The sequence below is a fragment of the Protomyctophum bolini genome (assembly GCF_963924005.1).
Source record: "Protomyctophum bolini genome assembly, chromosome: 16".
NCBI classification, from domain to species: Eukaryota; Metazoa; Chordata; class Actinopteri; order Myctophiformes; family Myctophidae; genus Protomyctophum; species Protomyctophum bolini.
This window is the reverse complement of record NC_137877.1, coordinates 39,063,966-39,083,488: the sequence shown is the minus strand read 5'-3', so window position 1 is coordinate 39,083,488 and position 19,523 is coordinate 39,063,966. Positions and strand designations below refer to the sequence as shown.

The 19,523-nt window shown below is 43.8% G+C and overlaps 1 protein-coding gene across 1 annotated transcript in view; it reads right to left on the bottom strand.

Annotated features, from left to right (window-relative positions):
• col4a2 (collagen, type IV, alpha 2) overlaps window positions 1-19,523 on the bottom strand; it is an 87,699-nt gene that overhangs the window by 67,903 nt on the left and 273 nt on the right. The window contains exons 2-3 of the mRNA XM_080786031.1: window positions 19,020-19,170; window positions 18,838-18,889 (exon numbers count right to left, since the gene is read on the bottom strand). Coding sequence (XP_080642157.1) covers window positions 18,838-18,889; window positions 19,020-19,090 — 123 coding nt within the window. The 5' untranslated portion in view covers window positions 19,091-19,170. The remainder of the gene's footprint in view (window positions 1-18,837; window positions 18,890-19,019; window positions 19,171-19,523) is intronic.

The following is a 19,523-nucleotide window of genomic DNA, read 5'->3' as shown; positions in this document are numbered from 1 at the left end:
CTTTCCCCACCTTCGCCGCCCCCACATCCCCGCTTGTTACACCTCTAATCAGATAATCACATGATCCATAGCCGCGGAAACCCCAGACGTTTTTATTTCCAGGGAGAGAGAAAAAAAAAGTCTGGGGCCTAGTCGTCTACTTCAATTCGGCATAGGGTAGCGCAAACGTCGCTCACTCTTTGCTGATTTCTGATCAGCTGCGCCTTTGTTAAATTGACGCACACACACACACACACACACACACACACACACACACACACACACACACACACACACACACACACACACACACACACACACACACACACACACACACACACACACACACACACACACACACTGCTCAAATGAATTATGAGAGAAGCATGACCTGACGAAGATGTAACTGAAACCTGTTATTAAAGTAAAGGGCCTGAATTGTCATAGCTGCTCCAGTTGATACCTGTCCTGCCTCTGAGATGCACCAGACTGGCCCGCCATTGGCTATAGAGGCCTCTGAGATGCACCAGACTGGCCCGCCATTGGCTAGAGGCCTCTGAGATGCACCAGACTGGCCCGCCATAGGCTAGAGGCCTCTGAGATGCACCAGACTGGCCCGCCATTGGCTAGAGGCCTCTGAGATGCACCAGACTGGCCCGCCATTGGCTAGAGGCCTCTGAGATGCACCAGACTGGCCCGCCATTGGCTAGAGGCCTCTGAGATGCACCAGACTGGCCCGCCATAGGCTAGAGGCCCGGTTGGAACTCCCTTCTGCTGTAATTAATTAGTCTCATGTCCGGCAGCTGTGCCTATAGTTTCTGCCGCTCATTCTCACTAAGGACTCACATACGGACGCTTGGCCGGGAATCGGGATGCATTGGAGCCACATTCAATATGCAGGGTATACCGGTATAGTCCGATGTGCTTTCATGCGACAGATGACGGAATACAGACCCGATTGAATTCACGGCAATGTCACCTTTCAAAGCATGAAAGCGCATCCTCAGCGTCTGCATCGGACAAGTTGAAACACGACAATCTGGCACTGAGAATGCATTGGATAACACATGGCAAAATCCAAAGTATTAATATAACTCTACGACTACGACTGTCTAGCTGCTATAAGCAATATTATGTACACATTTTAATGACCTTTTTCTTCTTTTCTTTTTTATATTCAGACAGCCAGCAATGGGTAGAACCCCCCCCCCCCCCCCAAAAAAAAAGAAAATGGAGTCTCTGTGACACATCTAGGGGCTGCAATCTGCATTCAAAGGTTTTCCTAGAAGCTTTGTCATTGGTTGATTTGCCTGTCTGCTTCCTGATTGTTTAGTCATTGCGACCGGGCTTCTAGGAACATCTTTGAATGCAGATTGCGGCCCCTACTATACCCCTAGATGTGTCACAGAGACTACATTTTTTTTGGGGAGCGTTCTACCCATTGCTGGCTGTCATTAAAGTTTTGACATATTGCTTATAGAGAGAGAGAGAGAGAGAGAGAGAGAGAGAGAGAGAAGGCAAGGTCATGTTATCACAGTGAACATGCGCGAGCATAACTCTATTAAGAGTCCTTCCCATGACAAAAAAAAGTGATTCAATCTAATTGATTTGGACTGCAGCAAATTGCCGCAGCTGGTGTAAAATGGAATGGTATGTGTCTTAGAGTATAGCATAAAGCACTACACTGAAACCAGCGAACAGTGGACCTCTTAACCCATTTTGGGCGGGATCCCCTTTTGCTGTTTTAAGCATTATGTTGTAAATTATTACATTATGTATGTAAAAATCTACAGATCTACAAGCTTGTACAGTATAGGTCTGCTATTTATTTATTTTTATCGTGAAAATGTGCCTCAAATCTTTGAATATATATTCTTTCAGAGTTTCCGTTTTTAACTCAAAACGTTGCTTCCGGAGGGTCCAGAAGCATAATATTTTCAGATGGGGGTCGGCGGCATATCACATATCATTTTTGGGGTCCTTGTCATGAAATATTGAGAACCACTGATTTTATTTTAAATTTTTACGTCAAGCCTAAATGGGTTAACCAGGCACCAGCGATGACGAAAGCAAAAATCTGTTGCTGGAGGTGTGAGTGTATGTGCGCACATGCATGTGCGCGCACGACGCACATGTGTGTGTGTGCATGATACGTGCGTGCTTGTGTGTGTGTTAGCGATAGCAACCATCTGTTGCTATGGCATTATCTTTTACTTCATGTCTTTAGAATCACAAGACTTCCCAAATACATAAATAAGCTATAATCGAAACAAATTACTCCAGAAACATAATTGCCACATCAGGGCACCTGTAGAGAGCCAAACTACAGACTACATAGGCCTACACCAGAGTGATTCCGTAAAGGTCCCCTGTCCAAACACAGCTGAAACAATCCTTCCGTCTGAGCTCACCAAGAGGTTTCACCCCCACACGGAGGAGAGACGGGCGACCGGAGACGCACGTGCAGGAGAGAGAGAGAGAGAGAGATAGAGAGAGATAGAGAACAAGAACAGACTCTGCCAAATGTCCCTTTTGGAGATAGATGGGGAGAGAGTGAAGGGAAGACTTATTACTGCCGGGCAGAGCTCAAGGGCAGAGATGAGTCTATATAAGGAAGGGAGAGAGAGAGAGAGCTAGGAGAGAGAGAGAGAGAGAGAGAGAGAGAGAGAGAGAGAGAGAGAGAGAGAGAGGGATATACTGGAAGCTGTAAGTGGAAGAGAATTTAGCTGAGACACTGAAGCCCAGGAGAGTTGGGAAGAAGACCGAGATTTTGGAATTCTTTCAGCGTCGCCTTATGGGACCTCGCATATCTCCATGAATCACTGGGAGGAGAGGAAGGGGGGGGTAGCAGGTCTATGACGGGGGTGGATATTTAGAGACTGTCTGGAGACAATGTCCACAATGATTTGGCTTAATTCCCTTACTTCCATCCAAGTCAAATTTTAAAAAAACAACTCGGTATATCAAGTGAAACGAGGCAAAGTCGTGTTTTTAAACAAAAGCCTATTTTTAAGGCTCAAGGTGAAGAAACGATCGAGTGTTAAAGAGGAAACGAGCCCTTAGCGTTTTTGACACACAACCAGATATGATCTGTGTGTGTGTGCGGCGTGTGCGTGCTGTGACCGCGTGCCGTCTCACACGCGCCCAGATCTGAACCCGTTTGATTTGGCTGTTAGGAACCCGTTGCGACCTCTTGCCCTGGCTGACGTCGACCCCCAGGCGGGGTTTGAACCCGCAACCTTCCACATGAAAGGCATAATGCTTCTAACCACTACACTACACTAGGTATAGGGGGGCCCCTGTCACACATGAAAAAGAAATAACCATGAAAGGTGGTTTTCCATGGACTCAAATCTCTGTTTTCTGTGTGGAGATTGCATGTTCTCCCCGCTAGGGTAGCTGGGTACTGTATAGGTACCCTGACACAAAACATGCAGTAATCCTGGTCTCTAAACCATTAGAAAAGATATGCCAGGGACCCCCATAAGAGAGGATTTTTACGGCTCTAGCAGAGATTCTCAACCCATTTAATTTCAAGGACCCCCCCACCTCCCCAGTCTGACATGCATTAGTCGACGGACCCCCATTTAATGGCATTTCTATCTCTAAGATCCCCAATTTATATTGTAAAAGCAATGTTAATTTAACTCTGAGAGTGTACAAATGGAATCCATTTGTACACTCTCAGAGTTACAGCCCCATAAGGGTCCATTTGGTTCCTAACTAATCATTTAGCATGGGGACCCCCTGGAACTCCCTCAAGGAACCACTGATCTATGTGGCAAAATGGGAACCAGGTCGGGTCAATATTAATGGTCCAGTACCGTGCACGTCATCCATAGAAAACAAACCCTGAGCACTGCCCGTGTGCAGGCCATGTGTACAGGATATATGTTTGCATGTCCTGTTCTGTCTTCTCTATTTTTTTGAGTGGTACACAACCACTCCTACAACCAGCAATGTCCGTACCTATCTACAGGTATGTGGCTATGTGGCCATGCATGAGCAGGAGTATGTCTATAGGGTACCAGTAGGGGGTGCCAGAAACAGAGAGAGGGATAGTGCTGCAATGTTGCCTGCTAATGAGAGAGAGAGGTGGGGTGAGCTGCACCACTCAGTTCACACGGGTGTGATTTTTAACCTGTACAGCACTTTGGTCGACCATTGGTCGTTGTTGCGAACGCAGTGATTGCGAACGCAGTGAGCACTTACTATGAGACCTAGCAGATCATGTCTGTCTGTCTGTCTGTCTGTCTGTGTGTCACGCTTTTGTGCCCATATATGGAGCTGCTTTGGGGACTCCTTATATGGTTATGGCTGAGTCATGGTGACATGAGTGTGATGGCGTGGTCCAACTTGTGCCCATATATGGAGCTGCTTTGGGGACTCCTTATATGGTTATGGCTGAGTCATGGTGACATGAGTGTGATGGCGTGGTCCAACTTGTGCCCATATATGGAGCTGCTTTGCGGGGACTCCTTATATGGTTATGGCTGAGTCATGGTGACATGAGTGTGATGGCGTGCTATAAATCTTTAAAAAACCCAAATATGTACGAGCTGCGTTCGCTTCCCGCGTCTTACTGGTTGTTACGTGCTATATAAATAAAGTTTGAGTTGAGTTGAGAGTTGAGGATGCCCAGAGCAATGTGTCATCATCAAGGTACGAAGGTATACTGTAGCAGTATACATATAGCTATTCAATAAGGATTGTTTTAACACATTCTGACCTGAGATCAGATTCATACGAGGTTTCCACTGGACACACACTGGTCTGATGAACCCATTCTGACCTGAGATCAGATTCTAAAAATGTCAGTCGTTCTTCGATTTTTCAAAAAATAGCAGACCTACAAGCTCGTAGCGCGCCACTCGGTGGCGCGCTATGAGCTTGTAGATCTGCTATTTTTCAATAGCTAAAGCATAACATGATGCTAACACCAACATGGGTTCCCGTTCAGAATGGGTTAACACATTTATTTCTAAGGCGCTGGATTAAAAAAAAAAAACGCAGTCAACTTGGCTGCAGGCTATATAGCATAGTGAGACCAAAGCATAAAGAAAGGCCACCAACGCAGGCGGGGGTTTGCACGCTCGCTTCGCTTATACACAACACACACATGCATCCCTTCGGGTTCTCTCACTGTATTGTGTACAATATGCAGCGGTTCTGGGTTTACACAAGGCATATACACAACTCGGTAAATAAATAATACCCTCTGGCGTAACCAAACCATGTGTGGGGGGGACCTTTTTACATAGTTAACCCATTCTGAACGGGAACCCATTTTGGTGTATGTGAAAAATAGCAGATCTACAAGCTCATAGCGCGCCACCGAGTGGCGCGCTACGAGCTTGTAGGTCTGCTATTTTTGAAAAATCGAAGAACGACTGACATTTTTAGAATCTGATCTCAGGTCAGAATGGGTTAATCAGACCAGTGGTGTGTCCAGTGGAAACCTCGTATGAATCTGATCTCAGGTCAGAATGGGTTAAAAGGTTGAGGGTCCTTGAAGAGAAACCCTGACACATTTGGCTATACCCATCATTTCCTTTTTCCTGTTTAGAGTCACGGGTCTCGGGGATGATCCATTTATTTTCTGTTCACAACAATCCTATACTCAGGATGTTTCCTTTCAGAAATCGCACTGAGCGTGCCGATAAACATAACCAACAATTGCCGCGGCGCACGTGCAGTCAGTGAGAAAATGATGCACACACACACACACACACACCACGCATCCTGCCTGCCTCCGAGAAGGGGAACGCAAATAGGCGCCGACTAATTAAAGGCATTCAATCTTTCAGAAAGAAAGACGCAGGAATTCACTGTAGATATATTATGGTCTTCGTGCACTTTCCTGAACTTTGGCAACCACCCTACTGGCAGTGGCAAGTCCTCTTTGTTTCAAAATGCATTGTGTCTTTGTGTATGTGTACAGTAAGTACACAGTACATTCCTGACTATTAATTTACCTAAGTTGACCCGTGCAGGCCAAGCATTTCGTTCCGTGAATTACTTGCTGTGAAAGGAATCGCATACCTATATCTGTGATATATAGGCCAACATCGACCGGCTGAAATTGGCCTGACCGATCAATCAGTCAGGCTCTAACCCATTCTGACCTGAGATCAGATTCATACGAGGTTTCCACTGGACACACACTGGCCTGATTAACCCCATTCTGACCTGAGATCAGATTCTAAAAATGTCAGTCGTTCCTTAGATTTTTCAAAAATAGCAGACCTACAAGCTCGTAGCGCGCCACTCGGTGGCGCGCTATGAGCTTGTAGATCTGCTATTTTTCAATAGCTAAAGCATAACATGATGCTAACACCAAAATGGGTGCCCGGTCAGAATGGGCTAATTCCGACAGCACACATACAAACTTGACCCAATGCCTCATGTGTGTTGATGAAGTGCAAGATCACTGTGACACAGTGGGGTCAAAGGTGACCAAGGAGATGATCGTCAGCTACAGCGAGCAGATGAAAGGGCAAGAGCTCCGTGTCCATTGACGTTGTTGTCGCATGCAGTGGAGAGCAGTGTTGTTTTTGGGCGGTACATTTTTATTTTAGTTTTAGTCAGAGTCGCTTGAATACTATAGTTTTCATTTAGTTTTAGTCACATTTTAGTCACCTGGAATGTTTTCGTGTTAGTCTAGTTTTAGTCGACTAAATGTCATTAGTGGAGAGCAGTTGTTTTTGGTGGTACATTTTGATTTTAGTCAGAGTCACTTGAATACTATAGTTTTCATTTAGTTTTAGTCACATTTTAGTCACCTGGAATGATTTAGTTGATTTAGTCGAACAAAATGTATTTTGGCGGGCCTTGATGCGGTCGACAGTTTTTTTTCTTCACTTGCTGAAAATAGGAGATCTACAAGCCCACAACGCGTCGCAGTGCTTGTAGATCTCCCATTTTCAGCATGCAACCAAGTGTAAAATGACTCATACTGGAGGATCTCTTGTCCACTATAGTCCCTTCTCAACATTTTAGTCTAGTTTTTAAATTGTCAGTATATTCAGTCTTATAGTTTTAGTCGTCATGGCTTAGTTTTCATTTAGTTTCCATTGTAGTTTTCGTCAGTGAAAATAGTCGACGAACATTTTTCGTCTTGGTTTTAGTTGACGGAATCAACACTGGTGGAGAAGGTTCCAGAAGCAGCAGACCTCTCAAAACAAACTGGTCAGGTTACTTGGTGGTCTCACACCCATAACTCTACCTAACCCTCATTATGCTATAGGGTGGGGGGTGCCTCAGGGTAGAGGACTAGAGAAAAAGCAACTTGCAACGGGCCTGGGTCTTCAAGAAAACAAGGATACCTGGCCCGGACGGTTGGCCATCAGGGTAATACTTAACAGGTGCTGAGCCCGGTCGCCATGATTGATATCGGTGCTCCCATTACACTACATCACCAATATCGCCTTTGTGTGATAATGTAATATGACTATGAATACTCTATCCTAGAGACTGAGACCTTAAGAGACTGAGGTACTCTGCCTTTATCTTTTAGGGGCGCTATAGTATTCCATTCATTTTCCATTTATTGACAATGAATGGACCATTTTACGTGTCTGAGCAAAATAATCGGCTTAGTGTCGTAATTCATTACGTCTTATTCTTATTCAAAAGGGTCTGCCTGCATGCATGGGTAACTGGTACGGTACCAAAAATGTCTTTAGGCTACGATGAAACTCTAAAAGAAAATACCAACATTCACAGAAAATGTATTTTAAGACACTTTAAATGTATAAATTGGCATGGTGCGCTGCGGAGCAGACAGTGCTAACGTACACGTTTCGGCGTCAAGCCTTCGTCAGCGTTGTTGTACGGTAACAAAAATATCTCCCCCCCCCCCCCCCCCCCCCCCCTTTACACCTTTGCTTTTGCTCTATTGTACTGCAACTGTGTAGTTTGTTGCTCTCTTTTGTCTGTGTGGTTATACCATGCTATTTTTGTCTTTTCTTTTACCTGATCCTGTACAGCACTTTGGTTGACCTTTGGTCTTCGTAAATGTGCTTTATAAATAAAGTTCACACCGGTAAACTTTTCACAAAGAAAGAGAAGTTGAATGGGGTCCGTGTCCATGCAACCCTCAGATAACCTCGGTGCGGGGGAATACAGCACAATTAAGTTGATGTAAACAACTTGCACGGTATGATATCAACCCTGTGGTGGCATTTTCTAAAACCAATGGAGGCAAACAGCCAAGCCCGCAAAACCCTTCCTGACTGTCACAATGCCTAGCCCCCCGTGTGACGGATCAAATAATCCCCAAAGAAAGTTCCATTTCGTGGAAAAAATACTGCTGGCAAACTGAACAAAAGACATTCATGTACTTTTAAGTCGCATGTACAGTACACGCGCACACACGTGCGCTCTCGTGCGAGCACGCACGCACACACACGCAACTTTTTGTGTTGTAAGGCAAGCAAACATAAACGTACTTGAGTGTATGTGCGTGCGTTTGTGAAGCACTTCCCATAGGCAATAGGAGTCAGAGGGGTCAATCTCTGAGGTCATTTGTAGCACACGCACACACATCACACACACACACACACGCACACACACACCAAGTGATAGGGAAATCCCGTTCTTCCACACATGGGCTTGTCATCTGAGAGTCACTGTGGTTTCCTGACAGCTCCAGTATACAATGGACTTTTCCCCTGATTGTTGCAGCTGGGGCAGTCTCAATCACTGACTACATTTTGGCAGCAGGGGATGTGCTCTGCATGCCGTTGCTCTCTGCCCTTATCAGCGTCAGACATCTTCCTCTCTCGACCCTAGACGCAGGCTTTCCTCCTCCATTGAGCAACCGACATTCAATACGCAACGCACGTGACTGTGTTCCATTGGGAAGACAAAGCCTGTGCACGGCACTCATTCACACTTAACCCATTTTGGGCGAGAACCCCTGTTGGTGTTTTTGGCATCATGTTATGCTTTAGCTAGCTATTGAAAAATAGCAGACCTACAAGCTCATAGCGCGGCACCGAGTGGCGCCCTATACGAGCTTGTAGGTCTGCTGTTTTTGAAAAATCGTGAAAATGTGGCGCAGATATTTCAGATGGGGGTCCGCAGCCAAAATACAGATAATTCTGGGGGGGTGGTCCTTGACATGAAAATGGTTGAGAACCACCGACATAGAAACATTTTTTCTGAAAACTGTCATGATTTAGAAGACATTTCTTTGAATCGTCCTCAAGTCAAAATGGGTTAATGTGTGAATGCCTCAGTGCATGCACTCATGAAAAGTGTACCGGCACATGTTTCCTACACCCCCCCCCCCCCTTTCGCATTGTTTTTATTAGTCGTGCCCTGTGAAATCGTCAGCGTTAATGTAACTGTGCGAGTGTAAAGTGACGGCCGACAAATAGCTCTCAATGTGCCGCAGATGCGACGTGTCGTGTGAGCTTATATATATACTGTACATAAGCTGTTATCAGTTTATAGATATATATATATATAATATTATAAATAAGGCCCATAACGTATGACAGAGCGTAAATTAGGAATAAGATTTTTATTGTGCATGGAACCACGACGGATACACAGTATAAATTGCAGTATACAACACTGTGCCAAATAGGCCCATGCAGCAACAACATCCATCATCATCATCCACTTAGCCACAAAACGGAGTTAATGGCTAAAACAGACGTCACGCGCGCCGGCTAGCATGGGTCGACCCCGCTTTGGAGTAGATCCTGTACTGTACCGCCACTGTACAGTACAGACCTGTTTCCCCTGCACTAATATACACTCATCCGCTGCCAGCATTATCTACCTATCCGTCCAGTCAGCGCGGGCTGGAAATGGAACACATCTTGAAAAATACATTCTCCTCCAATGCTAGGAGAATCAGATCATCTCCGAGGGTCCCTCTCTCTCTTGTTGAACATCCTGTTAACATTACTGCCTTCAGAGGCCTTTTCCTTCCCACTCCTTAGGAGACTGCTAAACCCTCTGTGTGTGTGTGTGTGTGTGTGTGTGTGTGTGTGTGTGTGTGTGTGTGTGTGTGTGTGTGTGTGTGTGTGTGTGTGTGTGTGTGTGTGTGTGTGTGTGTGTGTGTGTGTGTGTGTGTGTGTGTGTGCGGCGTGCGCACGACACACGTGCACAAGCCACGTGCATTCTCTTCTTTCTCTCAATAACCCTGGGGTTAAATGCTCCCAATAAAGTATGGCCATCTCTGTGTGGGACGACACGGCAAGCAGGAAATCCTAACAAAATAGGGTCCTTTTGGAGAGACCGGGGTTGTATAGGTGTCCCAGATGGCCTGTATAGCATGGTGCTATAGAGTCAAAGGGGGCATGACTGACAAGGCATGACCTTGGGCCATAAACACACAACAGACTCACTCAACTTTGTGTCTCAATTTGGTCGAGAAGCAGGGGAGTCACATTGCACCTCGTGTTTTTTTACCGTCTATTTTTGAGGGGCGCTATAGCCCCCCCTCTTATGCCCAGCTTTGTGTGTGTGTGTGTGTGTGTGTGTGTGTGTGTGTGTGTGTGTGTGTGTGAATCATTGCGATGATTTGATTGGCTGATGATCACCCCATGGCGATGATTTGATTGGCTGAGCAAAGTATACATATTGCCTGGTCCGGTCAGCGGTCCAGAGGCACCTTGGCCGGTATAGTCCAAGTCTGGCAGTGTGCCGGTTGTTCGACCCCCGATCCTGACAGCCTTCACTGCATGTCAGTCACCCCCCCATCTCTCTTCCCCATTTCCTGTCAGCCTATAACTGTCTGTCTCTTTATAAAAGGCGAAAGCCGCAAAAAAAAACATTAAAATGATTGGCCTCAATGGCCGGAATGACCGAAAAGTGAGGACGTGTAGTATACAGTACAGTTCAGTACAGTATACTACAGCACGAGTACAGTACGGCACCACTCAGTTCACACACGGGACCTTCCCCAAATTTGGAGTCATAATTATGTCATGCTCATGAAGTCGATACAGCTTTCATAGATGACTGACATTACAGGCTTATATTGGGCCCTCTTAGAGTGCATGTCCAGAATCCACACTGACTGGAGCCATCCATGCCGATCCATACTGTAGAGAGTGTCACACGATTACATTTGGTTTCTTTTTTGAGGGGTGCTATAGCCCCTCCTGTATACACCTTTTGACCCCACACGTCTCAATATTTGCGAGAATGAAAGGAGAATGTCAAATGTCCGCCAAATATGACGTGAATTTGTGGCAACACAAACATTAAATGCCATTGACAATGAATGGAAACTTTACGTCATATGTGACTAAATTTGACTGAGGGACTGCCATTGGATTTTTTTTAATTTTCGTTTTTTTCATCATAGCTTCAAATTGACATATTGGTTGTTCAGTTTGACCCACCAGTTTTGGAGATATGGCTTATAGAGTAATGTCTTGCAGAAAACAGCGAGTTGAGAAAACAGGCTTGAAAAGGTTCACTTCTGTGGGTCTCTAACATTACACCTAGCTACATGTTTGGGCATTTATTTCATATTTACATGTCGATTTCCGCGCTGACATTTTTCAGACATGCTCTAGTATGTGAAGAGTCTGCCTGTGCTATAAACTCATTTTTGGGAAAAAAAATAAAAAAAGTTTTTCTCCTCTGGTGAAAAGCTATAACCAATCACATAAATTCAGTTGTTCATGAGATGATGTATAACGATAAGAGCGCCCCTCACTTCATTCATTCATTATTATTATTTTTGCCGTAGAGGAACGCAAGAATTGGGAAAAGAAAGAACACATCAACAGCACATATTTGCACATATGCTGGGGATTTCCACATGTAAAGCATCACATGTGGACAGATGGTGGGAAAGTCGAGTTGCATTGTACTGCACAGGCGGTGCCGCAAGGGTCGGTTCAGAGAAGTGAAACTGTCCCCGGGGGTCACATACAAAGCTTTGATATTAGACAGATGGCGTTTCTTAGAAGCCACCGGAGATTGATGATCAATTTGTGGCTTGGATGTAAAAACATCGACAGAGAGAGAGTTCGGTGAGCATGACAGCAAAATACAAACTTTCCAAACTCCCTGACACGTTTTTTTTTTTTCATTTTTGAGAGGGGTGCTATAGCAGCTTTTGTCACCACACACCGTCTCAATATTTGCCATTGACAATGAAAGGAGAAATCGGGCCAAATATGACGTAAATTTGTACCATGACACGAGCGACCCTAACTTCACACGGCCCACACACAGGTGTGATTTTGTAAAGCTCTGAACACAATATATCCGTTATCAGTGCACGGACATTTAGAGGGGCAGGTGCTCAAGTGAAAAAAGGGGCCGGTTGCCTTAATAGTGTGAGATTTATAGATTTTGGGGCCTAAATAATTATATTAGAAGCTTTTCTTTTTATCAAAAGGGCGCATTGCCAAAAGGGCAGGGGGTGCTCTAGCAACCCCGGCTAGTGTCTATCTGTGCACGCCACTGTTCGGTATCCTCTTGGAACAAACAAGATTTCACTAGCTTATAAGTCAATGACACGTGGACCCTTTTTTTTTTGCTAGTGAAGAAGAGACGGAAACGTTATCGCAAAGCGATGCAGAACATCCACTCTATTTTCCATGTTATGCCATGTTTTCATGTTATGCTTTAGCTATTGAAAATAGCAGATCTGGCGCGCTACGAGCTTGTAGGTCTGCTATTTTTGAAAAATCGTGCAAATGTGGTGCAAATCTTGGAATATATATTTCAGAGCGAACATTTTTAACTAAAATATTGGCTTCTGGCGGGGGGGGGGGGGGTCCCCGGAGGAACTACATATTTTGAGATGGGGGTCCCGTGGCCCAATAGAGATAATTCCGGGGGTCCCTTGACATGAAAAAGGTTGAGCACCACTGACATATAGAAACATGGGGTTTTCAGATAAATGTTAGGATTTAGAAGCCTTTTTATTTTTTAATCGACCTCAGTCCAAAATGGGTTAAGGTTGAGAATCGCCGGTTGCGGTTATGGTACATATGGGAGTCACGGATGCTGTGGATCTAAAAATAGATCTCCCAGTAGCTGACTGTGAGCCTCTCCTCACAGTACACAGAGAGAGGGCCTGAGCTGTGTCACACGCTTTTCATCAGCCCTTCACAAAATCTGATAACAACAAATACACAACAGGGCCCTTTCATTTGGGTCCTGTGGAAAAATCTGTGTGCATCTGAAGAGAGCCAGGGTATGATATTAAAATGTCTTATTATAGAGCATTAAACCATCTGACACTGACGCAAACATTCCTGAGCGAGAGATAGAGAGACCGAAGAGCAAAACACGTGCAAACATGAACACATACTGTACGCACGCGCACGCACGCGCACACACACACACACACACACACGTGCACACGCACACACAGTATATATAAATAGTGAATCGACATTACAATGGGGTGCGGTTGGACATGGAAATATCAAATCAACTGATGTGCAGCGAATAAGGTCAAGAGAGCGGCAGGCCAAGAATAACAGAAAACATAACCGGAGCCATGTTGTTGAATGAATATCACTTGTGCCGAGAAGAAACGTGATCTTTTCACGAGGCATCCCTCTATTTACTTTGAGTATAGACTTGTCTTCAGTGAAACTTTTAGAAGAGCCAGGAATAGGAGAGAGATAGAGAGAATAGAAGAGAACTGGAAACTGACTTTTCAACGTTTATATTTCTACTAGAATACAGGCTTATTTTGGATCATTTCTTTTGGTGCTTAAATGTATGATCACCCTCAGTACTGGCTTAACCCATTCTGGGCGGGAACCCATTTTGGTGTTAGTATCATGTCATGCTTTAGCTATTGAAAAATAGCAGATCTACAAGCTCATAGCACGCCACCGAGTGGCGCGCTACGAGCTTGTAGGTCTGCTATTTTTTTTTAAACTGTCAGGATTTTAAGACATTTTTAGAATCTGATCTCAGGTCAAAATGCGTTAAAGAACCACCATTCTTCTGTGCGTTATAATCTGATCTCAGGTCCAATTTGCTTGAGAGACAGACCAGATGCAGGTAGGAGGAGGAGGAGGAGGAGGAGGGAACTTGTGAACTCAATACTGTCGCAATCTGGCGGAGTCAGGTTACCATAATTCAGTGCTTTACGAAGGACACACGCCTTTTGTAGAACGCTTCCTTTGAAGTGTATGTATAGCCCCTGGATTGGGACATACGGCTACATTATCAGACCACCGTTCACTGTCGTCGGAGCAGAGCCGAGAGTTTTGTTAGTTGTGAGTGACATCCTAAAGGGAATCTTTTTTATCTCTCGTTTCTTGTCTTGAAAGAGAGTCATTCATGTCTATAAATATCTGAGTGAACCATGTTTAATCCTGATTTATTTTCCCCTATCACCCCCCCCCCCCCCCATCTCTGGATATAATATAATAATAAAGGGAATTTAAGAAGATTACATGGCCAATTATCTATAACTGTTTTGTATTAGCGCAATGAAACACTTTTAATGATATTATAAATTCATTAAATTGAGTACAGCCCACATTTTCAGATGAATGAGTCACAATCCTTGTGGAATTAAATTCAGTAAAAAAATCAGTGAGTTGGATTGTTAGCCTCAGAGTCTGAGAGAGAGAGAGAGAGAGAGAGAGAGAGAGAGACTTACTATGAGACCTAGCAGATCATGTCTGTCTGTCTGTGTGTCTGTCTGTCTGTCTGTCCCGCTGTTACGTCACCATGACTCAGCCATAACCATATAAGGAGTCCCCAAAGCAGCTATACGTATGACTCAGCCATAACCATATAAGGAGTCCCCAAAGCAGATACGTATGACTCAGCCATAACCATATAAGGAGTCCCCAAAGCAGCTATACGTCCAAAACCGAAATATGTACGAGCTGTGTTCGCTTCCCGCGTTTGCGCGTCTTACTGGTATTCCTATCTAACACTTTCTCATTACTCAGGAAGAATATTGGCACTGTAAAGGAAGTGTTTTCCTGAAGTGAAAAAATCCTATTCTGGTGTTTCCAAGGAAACGAATATGTTTGTGTTGTTTCTTTGTTTGCGAATCATTCTCTTACAGTGCATACAGTACATATATTACAGCGATATAATCTCAAAGGTCAAGCAGCATATCATCATTTCTGAAGACCTTCCCCATAATCCCTCCTATAGGTTAAGGATCATAATACGTTGCTCTGACCTTATCTGTTTAATCTGAATTCATAAGAAGGCAATTACGTGAAAGCCCTTTATTCAAGATGCTGCCTCCTTGCCTACAGTACATGCCGGTAGCTACGTATAACTGAGAACACTGAGGTTATGACCTCTGCATTTCTTCTGGGGATTTGGGGGGATTTATAGTGACCCGAGTAGCAGATACAGGCTACACCTTCAAACATTCTCTAGTTGGCGTTTGACAGCATGGATGATTCAATGTTTTGGAAAAGGTGAGACCTATAGCCTGAGTTATAGTTGTGCGCGAGTGTCACGCACCCAAAATGGCAAATCTACAAGCTCACTATACGCGTCGTGCTGCAACGCATTGTGAGCATGAAGATCTGCTAGTGCATTGCCTAACCGGAGAGAGAAAAACATCTGCCTGTGGGCAGATGTTTACAAACTAGATAACTTGATATTTCATCAATGCTTGAAAAACAACGTTTTTGACTTTTCATAGCCTCTTATACATTTTTTTTCTTCTTCTTTTTTGGTGTGTCATCCTCGGCTAAAGAGGGCGTAAGTGTCATGGTATGTTTTTGTTAAATTTAGTGTTTAATTATTATTCTATTCTATTCCCATTTCCCATAGTAACCATTGAGTATTTCTTCAGTAACAGATGTCTCCCCATCTCTTTAAACAACAGAACATACTTTTTCAGGTCTGGAAAACCAATTTCATCCAATCATGCGAGATAACTCATTCAGGATACAGTATAAAGAAGCTATGAACCAAAAGATTAGCGGACAAAATCCGAATTGGAAGCTGATAACTGGGTTCTTTCTCTGGATGAAATTGGTGACCCACCTGGAAATATATTTACTGTTTATTAAAGGGTTACCTCGGATACTGAACAAACACTCTACCAATGATTACTATCAGAGTATAGAGCTTTAACTTCAACTTTTTAACAAAACACTTTAGTTTCAACCACAAAATATCATTTTCACAAGTCAACTTTCATAAAGTTGAGTTGATAAACTAGCCCAAATCATAACAAATGATTATTTTCCTTGTGTGCTATGACGAATGTGTTAATGCTCCCAAATTGTATGCTTTTGAGCATAATGGTCTTTTCCATGAAACATTCCGTTCGTTGTTGCAACTACAGTTTGCTACAATTTTGCAGATTGCTGTTTCCATCACAATGCAATTGGCTTAATAAATATAATTTATTTAACGTGATGTAATGTATTGTTTGGCTATTTGTGCTTAAAATACAAGGCTAATATCAAATCTATGGATTGCATCCCTTTATTAAAGCAAATCCAGTGTATTAAATTAGACTGAAATATAAGTGGTTTATTATGAGTCATTGTACTGTAGATCATCGTGACATTTTGCACACGTTAAAGGGATTGTGACATTAAAAAAAGGTTTTTGTAATTTTTGTTATTTAGATTTTTAGATTTTCTGAGCTCAATTGCACCCAAAAAACCTGAACATTCAGTAGATTTTCTGTGGTCTGGGGTTTTCTGGCTCAAACAAGTGATTTTCCTGTGGACTGTGATGTAAGAGCCTGAAAATCCCATATATGTCAATGGGATTTGCCAGCAAATGTCACTGTTTTCACTGTTTTTGTAGCTCAAAAGGCTTCCAAACCCCAGAGAAAACTTCAGACCACAGAAAATCCACTGAATGTTCAACGTTCAGGTTTTTTTTTGGTGTAATTGAGGTCATAAAACCTCAAATAAAAATAAATGAAAATGTATACGTCATAAAACCGTTAAAAGAGTCCTACACACTATGTTCACTTACATACAATGTTATACTAACTAATACAACGTTTCGGTCATCCGGCCTTCATCAGATAACTGAATAAACATGGAAATTCACCACCTGGAACAGGTCCAATCAGGGAGCCAAGCCAATCAGTTAACACAACAGAGTTGAGTCAAAAACCCTTATGCGTCTGTATCTCCGAGAGTGTACAAATTGATTTTACAATATAAATTGTGGTCTTTAATGTGATTAAATGGGGGGTCCGTAGACTAATGCATGTCAAACTGGGGGTCCGTGAAATGAAAATGGTTGAAAATCACTGCTAGAGCTGTGTAACAATCTTCTCTTATGGGGGTCCTTGGCATATATTTCAAATGGGGGGGTCCGCAGGCTAATGAGTGTCATTTTGGGGGTCCTTGACATGAAAAGGTTTGGGAACAACTTCTCTAAAGAACCATAAACAGGTTCCTTGTTTGTTCGGCAGCAATGCTACCTCAACCACGAACCCCAAAAAGAACAACCTTTTGTTTGTGTCTCAGTCAGTGTGCAAGGCATTTTAGTACAACGTTCACAGGACAGTCTCCCTCGCAAATGCGATATACCTCGCCCGTCGCCCCAAAGCGTATAGATATCTCGCCCAGAAGTGTGGATATCTCGGCCCATGTTTATTTCTCATACCGGTATTAGAACATTTAGAAACCAGTTTAGCCATGTAGCCACATGAGGCACCGCAGACAGTCGCCGTGCCGAACGTTGTGCAAGTTATGTTCCAATAGGGAGATAATCGTAAATCATCGCCCCCCCCCCCCCCCCCCCCCCCCCCCCCCCCCGCCATGTCTACACCTAACACCGTCTCACACGCTGTCCAAGTCAACACAGCGGAGCGCTCCCTATCCATGTGACGGCCCATCCCAGCCAATCATAAGCCAGGTCTCCCGTCTCTTACAGAATCAATATTCGCACCCAGGCCACTGTGGCCAGACTGAGTAGCGATTAGCGAAGGGAGAAAAAGATGAACTCAGTGAATCAGGTTGGATTCGACACATTCCAGGCTAATTATGTGCATTTAGTCTTGACAAACTATTTTTTGGGCCCATATACAGGTTTAATGTTTGTGTTAAATTCAATGTTTGCTTTAAAAACACAAACATTAAATGCCATTAACAATAAAGAGAATTTAATGTTTGTTTTGACACCGTTTGTGTGGGGAGGCGGGGTCGCTATACCTGGAGTCACGACATTGGTGTTTCAAAAGGGGTTACGTTGCATACGTTTGTTAGACATACTAACAGTCCGACAGGCAGTAGTTCGACAACACCGTCGTTCCCAACATGCGCAGCAGGTTAAAACTAACCCGTGGCTCCCGACATGCATGGCAGGTTAAAACTAACCCGTGGCAGGTTAAAACTAACCTAACTTGCCAGTTCGAACCCAGGCTTAGTGTCGAAGTGTCCTTGAGCAAGACACTGAACCCCTAATTGCTCCAGATGTGCTGGTTGGTGCCTTGCATGGTTCCCATCGCCATTGGCATATGAACGTGTGTGTGAATGGGTGAATGTAATGCACAATGTATGTAAAGCACCTTGGATAAAGGCACTATATAAATGCACCATTTACGTCAGACCAAACACATGCACCCTTTCAAAAGTCCTACCTGGCTTGAAGAATCCTTTCTATACCTACTGTACTTTACACCTTATCATCAATGGCCTACAACATTCTAGGCAGTTTAACTACCCAATTAGGAGTTTTATCATGTGACACGCCCACCATCTATACAGATGCCTAGACACAGAGGCAGCTCCGCCTCCAAAGAAGAGACTTTCTTGTTGAGGAGGCAACCCTAAACACTGGCACTGCATGCTGTGTCGAATGGTTGAATTGAATGGCACACATTGCAAGTGAATACAAACAGTAGCCTTAGGCTACTATAGCCTATGGCAAATGGTGAAAATAATATGTATAACTTACTGCGTGCGCTCCTGAAGCGAGGATGGCCACGAAGAGGCAGAAAAGCAGACACCTGAAGGGATAGATAGCGGAATGAAAGTGACAGCATTAATTTACCCCCACAATAAATCAGGTGTTGTAAGTAATCCATTAAGACTAATCACCGTTTAACTGCACTGTTGGCCTAACAATAAGCGACTTGCCTCAAATTGTTGAGCCGTGTGGCGTGCTGCTGTGATGGCATGACTCCACTCAGCCGGACTTCAAACTTCATTCCTGGCTATACTCCGCTGTAATAATTCCTTGTGGTGCGGGAGACAGGTCTAAAGCATGTCTACCGTCCGCGAGCGCAACCTGAAACGGACCGTTCACATTACAATGAATTAACAATCATTCATTATTATTATTATCAGACCACGATACTGTGTTATTGATGAACTGTTGAAAGTCAAAATTAACAGACGAAAAAAGTCTGCATGCGATAGTTGAAAGCAGGGGGAAATATGGCTCACATGACACGAGTCACAGACTCACAGTAAATTGTTTTAAAAAAAAAAGGTAAATGTGAATGAGCCTATTATTAGCCTATATTGGCCTATATTAAAATTAAGTGTAAAGTACTTTGCAGTGGGGCTAAAAGCTCCAGTCTCCTTTCTTTCATTATAGGGCTAGTCTACATCCATGTATCTGTATGCATCAATGGCTCG